A 6000-nucleotide genomic window follows, 5' to 3' on the forward strand; every position below is an offset into this window, starting at 1 on the left:
GAACTGAGACCGAAAGTCTCTGCCGTTCAGGGGTCAGCATGCTCAGCTGGAAGGGCTTAAGCAGCCAGGATGAGTTCTTAAGCCATGCAGGAATAGGATGTAGCTAAGGACAGCGGGGAGTGGTCGGTGGGCTGTGTTTCGGTCCAAGTGTTTGGGTTTTGGTTGGCCGGGGACAAATGCCTCAGATGGCGCTGGAAGAGGAATTCCACATTTGTGCTCTCTGTTCCGCGCTGTAGTCTTCCAGCATATGCCGAGCTGCTATCCACTACGGTGTCATCGATGATCGAGGTGGCCTGGTGGATGTCACCAGGAATGGGATGGTACCCTTCTTTGTCAAATCTCAGAAAAATGGCATGGAGTCCCTGAGGTACCTGTCCTCCGTGTGTGTGTGTGTGTGTGTGTGTGTGTGTGTGTTTTGGGAGGGTGATCCTTACTGTTTTCCTTTCTTTCTTAAGATTTATTTATTATTATATGTAAGTACACTGTAGCTGTCTTCAGACACACCAGAAGAGGGCATCAGATCCATTACAGATGGTTGTGAGTCACCCATATGATTGCTGGGATTTGAACTCAGGGCGTTCAGTAGAGCAGTCAGTGCTCTTAACTGCTGAGCCATCTCTCCAGCCCTGTCACTGTTTTCTTATTGTAGAAGTGGTTTTGAGGGCTGGGGAGTTGGCTCAGTGGGTGAAGTGCTTGCCATGCAAACACAGGGACCCATGTAAAAAGCCATGTGGGGCATGTATTTATAATCCTGGCACTGGGGAGGCAGAAACAGGAGGATGCCCAGAACTCCATGGGCAACTAGCCTACTTGCTGAGTGCCAGGCGAATAAGAGACCCTGTTCCCAACATCCTACCCATGAAAATGTGGACGGTCTCTGAGGCCCATCTCTGGCCCTCACACATATACGCACACGCTTGCACATGTGCCCACAAGCATACCCTCCCCCACCCCCACGTATTATTGAGACTTTGGAAGCATCTAAGGAAACAGGAAAACAAAAGACAGCAAGACAGCCAGTGTCCCACCGTTGACACTCGCCTGTGAGCCAGAGCTGATCCAGTCCAGGGTCACCTAGGGTTGGACCAGCCACATCTTAGGTATTTCTGATCCTTTATTCTGGCTGAAGCAGGATCACCACGAGTTTGAGGCTAGCCTGTGCTACAGTGCATTCTAACCCTGCCGGAAACCAAAAAAAAGTATTGTTCTAAGAAGGGGTCTGAGGGCCTCCCTAGGCTGCAGCTGACGAAAGGCTACACAGTTCCACTCTAGAATACTCTAAGCTCCTTGGGTTCCCGTGTTTCAAGCAGGGCAGTGTGAGGTGTGTGGCCTGCTTGGAACCTAGTATGTACTGATTCGTGTTTTCTTTTCCAGCAAATACAAGCCGTCTAGCTCCTTCACTGTGTCAAAAGTGACAGGTAAGCTGGCCAGGCCCCGAGGGAACAGAAAGATGTGTGAGCCTGGGATTGCCCCAGAAATAAATTCCCCTTCCTTGGGTCCCTTGCTTTATAGTTACCATTTCAGCCTGAGGCACTGTTCCCAGAAAGGCTCTGTGAGGGGGAGTCCTAAAGGTCACCTCTCTCACTGATTTCTAAGTACATCTGGATTTGAACTTGGCTGCACATGTCTGAGTCAGAGACACAGGATCATGGCTGCCATCTGAATACCACAGACATGGTCTGTGTGACATGGTCTGTGTCTCCTCTTTAAAGGCCTTGATGGGCGGAGTCACTGTCCTGGCAGGAGTAGATGCCAGGGAGATCTAAAACGGAAGCAGGAGCCACTAGGGACCCTCGGCTTATCCATGTGTAGATGCAAAATCACACCTGGGATGGTCAGAGGTGGTAGAGCAGGGGACAGGTTTCAAAAGCAAATATCAGTGTTCAAAGGGAGCACGTGAGAATCCCACGGAGAGAGAGACCAAGAGAGATGTCTGTGCCTGTAGACACACTGGGCTGTGGGGCTGTCTGCGCTCCACTGGTCTGTGAGTGTAGGCACACAGCCAGAACACAGCCTGTCCACAGCCCTGTGAGCTATGGCCTGACACTTTCTCTCTGTCTCCTATCCTTAGAGACGGCCGTGGACTGCCACGCCACGGTCGCACAGCTGTGCCCTTTCGAGAAGCCGGCCACCCACTGCCCGAGGTAAGAGAGACTGAGACTTTTCTCCTGCGGTGTCATCTTCTTGTGGGCCTGCCTGGGATCTGGCTCTGTCTGTGCCAGGCATGAGCAGAAGGCTCTGTGCTGAGCTGTACCCAAAAGTCAGGTTTTTTTACACTAAGCTGGAGACATCTAATTCCCATCTTAAGTCCCTCTACCCCAGATGAGTGGCAGGCTAAGATCATTACCCGGGACCCTCCACAGACACCAGAGCTTCAGGGGAGAGGGCCTCCCTACATGGGAGCTTCCCTACCCCAACTTCCAGGAAAGAAAGAGAAAGCAAGTGTCTCCTATTTGAGCCTTGACTTGCCAGAAAAGGGTCTCCTTGTCCTAGGGACCCAGTTTCTAAAATTCCCAAAGCGGCCCTTGGAAAGGGACACAGAAAGGCCCTCCTTCCTGGACTCAGGAGAACCTGGACACATCTGCTTGCTCTAAGTTGTTTCCCTGTCAGAGAAGGTGACCTCGGCCAGAGCAAAACTCAGCCACACTGTATCTGTGGTGTGGTGTGTGCCCCCAGCACCCTGAGCTAGACAGCCTTTAGAGAAGTGCAGCCACCTCTGGTGTTGGCTGTGCTGCTGTACAGGAGTCCTGGGGCCTGGAAACTAGATTCTGGAAAGGGCCCTAGGTGAAGCTTGAGTCTTCCATCCCACCCCCACCCTTCCCTATACCCCTGTCTGCACAGAGGGGCGCCTATAAAGATGCCATTAGGCACATAAGACTGGCTGGAGTATTCAAGGGGCTGCCATGGGCATTTCGTGGATTTCTTGAGTGTGATAGAGAAAGAAAAGGAAAATGGCAGGAAACATGAGGAAAACCTTGTCAGGGTCCATGTACTCATGCAGCCTTCCAACCCGACACCCTCCGGGAGCAGGCGTGAGAGTTCTCAGACTCTCGAATTGTTTTTTTAAACCCACGTACACACATCCAACATCACACAGACACAGACACACACACCACACATACACACACCACACTCACATACACATACCACATTCATACTCACACACCACACACATACACATATACACACACATACACATATACACACACATACACACATACCACACACATACACACACCACATATACACACACCACATTCATACACACCACACACACACACCACATAATATACACATATACACACAAACACATATACACATATATACATACCACACACATACACATATATATATACACATATACACACACATACACACCACACACAGATACACACACCCAACATAACACACACTTAAACATCACACACACACACACACACACACACACACACACACACACACACACCACTCTTTCCCTGCCTGCTCCTTCCATTCCTCCCAGGAGCTGCCTCAGCCCGCCCCATTGACTTCCTTCCTGCCAAGCATCCTGCCTGTATCTGGGCCAGGTGGCTTTCGGCCGCCATCTTGGCTTTGTGGTCCCTGGGCTCAGCCTGTGGTAAACTGTTCCAGACAGACACAAAGGGCCTTTTCTTAGTCAAAGCTCGTGCTTTTTCTGCCTGGCATGGGGCTTGCCAGCCACCTGGGGCCCTCCTATTTTTCACTCTGAGGAGCCCTCTTCAACCCTGGGGCCATTAGCTGGGCTGAGGCCATGACTTCCATGGTAATCTGACCCTTTCTGCCTGGAGTTATCTGTGCCCTTCTTGGAACATTCTGAGTCACTGAGGTGAGGGCTCCCCACCCTTCCTCTCCACATAGGGAAATAGCCTTAAAACCCCTATTGATAATGATCTACATTCTGCACCCAGAGCACACCCTGTCAGCACCCAGGTAAGGAAGGTGCAACCCCACAGTCCAACACGCCTGTCCTGGGGCCCTTTATTTCTCTGTGGCCGTCTCTCTGGGGCTTTTGAGTTTTATATGCATGGTTAAATAAAGACAAGGATGTGTTTACCACAGCCACCATAGGGGACAATTGCTTCCTTTCCTTCTTTGCTGGCCTTGATCCTGGACCCTGTGTGTTTGAGACGTGCCCCAGCCCTGAGCTATGATTTCTAGGTCTCTGTCCCATCTGCATACTAGCAAGATGGCTCAGAAGGTGAAGGCACTTCTTGCCAAGTCTTACAACCTGAGTTCGATCCCCAGGACCCATGTGGTGAGAGAACCAATTCCTGCAGATTGCCCTCTGACCTCTACACACAAACCACGGCATGTATAAGTCACACACACACACACACATATATGTACACGTGTGAGCACATGCGCACACATTTACTATGATTACCTCTCATTTTCAGAATCCAGTGTCCTGCGCGCTGTGGAGAGGAGCCATCCTATTGGGCTCCTGTGTATGGAACCAACATCTATGCTGATGTGAGTAACCTAACTTCCTCAGAAACCCAGTCCCAAGGTGTGGAAGCCATGACCTGAACTCATGCCAGAGCCTGTGGCTATACTCAGCCAACCTGTTCCTGCGGCCACGGCCCCTACATCCCATCCGTCTGCCTATCTGTCTGTCTGTCTGTCTGTCTTTGTGAATGGAAGCTCTAGCACCTCTCCTCTTACAAGGATGGCCTGTCCTGGTTTGAAGGTCTTTGCGGTTCACAGGTTTCATTTTCTCGGATGTTTACTCGCCGCCGTTGTTAGGGGCTCTGTTGCCGTGATAAGCACGGTGGCCAAAAAGGGTTTCTTTCAGTTTACAGCTCACAAGTCATAGACCATCATCACTGAGGGACGCCAGGGTAGGGACTCGAGGCAAGAACCAGGAGGCAGGAACCGACTACACACTGCTTTCTGGCTACTTCCTTTGTTTGCTTTCTCATAGAACTCAGGGCTACTCGCCCAGGAGCAGCACTGAGTGAGCCTAGGGTGAGCCGGGTCCTCCCACATCCATTACTGAATCTAGGAAATGCCCTACAGACTTGCCTTACAGGCTAATTGGATGGAGGCATGCTCTCATTCGAAAGTCCATCTTCCCAGAGAACTCTAGCTTGCATCAAGTTGACCAAGAACTGGCCAGCAAGTTCTTTGCATGCCACTGTATCCCTTCCACAGGTGCGGTTAATCCGCTACTGTTTCTTTTTGCCTTGTATGCTCTCAGTTGTAAGCACACAGAAAACAAAACTGTGCCCCCATCATCCCTCCTTACTCAGATGTGAAGGCCTAGTTTTGCTTTGTTGATTTTTCAGAGCTCAGCCTGTTCCCTCTGATGTCCAGGGCTTAGGGACGCAGTGACCCAGAAGGGGCAGACCCCTCCCCCACCCCACTCCCCATCTGCCCGAGCCCTGCCCCCCTCTCCCTCACAGCACATGAAATTCCTCTGAGGTCTTTTTGTCTTCATGAGTGGAAATCACAGAGCCAGCCAGACTTGTCCAGCCCACGGTATCTTCTAGCTCTACACCCTGCCAGCTGGTCGGATCATGTCTCCAGCTAACCCATCCCTCACACTTTCCCGGTCCTCTGCAAACTGCTCTCTTCCCTTGCCACCACCATCTTTGTTTCCATTTGCCTTCAATTGTCCCAGATTCCTGTAGGCGTGAAGTCACTTAGTTCCTTAAGGCCAAAGTGGCCTTCATGACTAAGCCTTTTTCCTTGTCTTTTTTTTTTTTTTCCTTTATGAGGAAAGAAAAAGCCTTCTGGAAAGCTGTTTAGCTGAAATTGAGTTCTGAAAGTTAGAGTTTTTATGAAGAAGGAAAAATATGATGTATTTCTTGTTAGAGCTCACCTAATAGGAAGCCCCCAGTTCCATCCTCAGAACTAAAAAAAGGAAAAGAAACAGAGAAAACAAAATAAGATAAGCCCCAGACTGTGGTTTTAAAATGTTTTCAGAATAAAAGAATGGGCAAAACCTTTTTTTTTTTTTTTTTTTTTTTTTTTTTTTTT

General features: G+C 50.0%; 1 protein-coding gene across 2 annotated transcripts in view; it reads left to right on the top strand.

The window, feature by feature from the left end:
- Window positions 1-6000, top strand: part of Crispld2 (cysteine rich secretory protein LCCL domain containing 2) — a 61056-nt gene that overhangs the window by 36592 nt on the left and 18464 nt on the right. For both annotated transcript variants that reach the window (XM_021169837.1, XM_021169838.1), the window contains exons 10-13: window positions 237-367; window positions 1375-1418; window positions 2072-2144; window positions 4416-4491. In XM_021169837.1, the coding sequence (XP_021025496.1) occupies window positions 237-367; window positions 1375-1418; window positions 2072-2144; window positions 4416-4491 (324 nt within the window). The remainder of the gene's footprint in view (window positions 1-236; window positions 368-1374; window positions 1419-2071; window positions 2145-4415; window positions 4492-6000) is intronic.

The sequence above is a fragment of the Mus caroli genome, chromosome 8 (assembly GCF_900094665.2).
Source record: "Mus caroli chromosome 8, CAROLI_EIJ_v1.1, whole genome shotgun sequence".
In the NCBI taxonomy this organism is placed as follows: domain Eukaryota; kingdom Metazoa; phylum Chordata; class Mammalia; order Rodentia; family Muridae; genus Mus; species Mus caroli.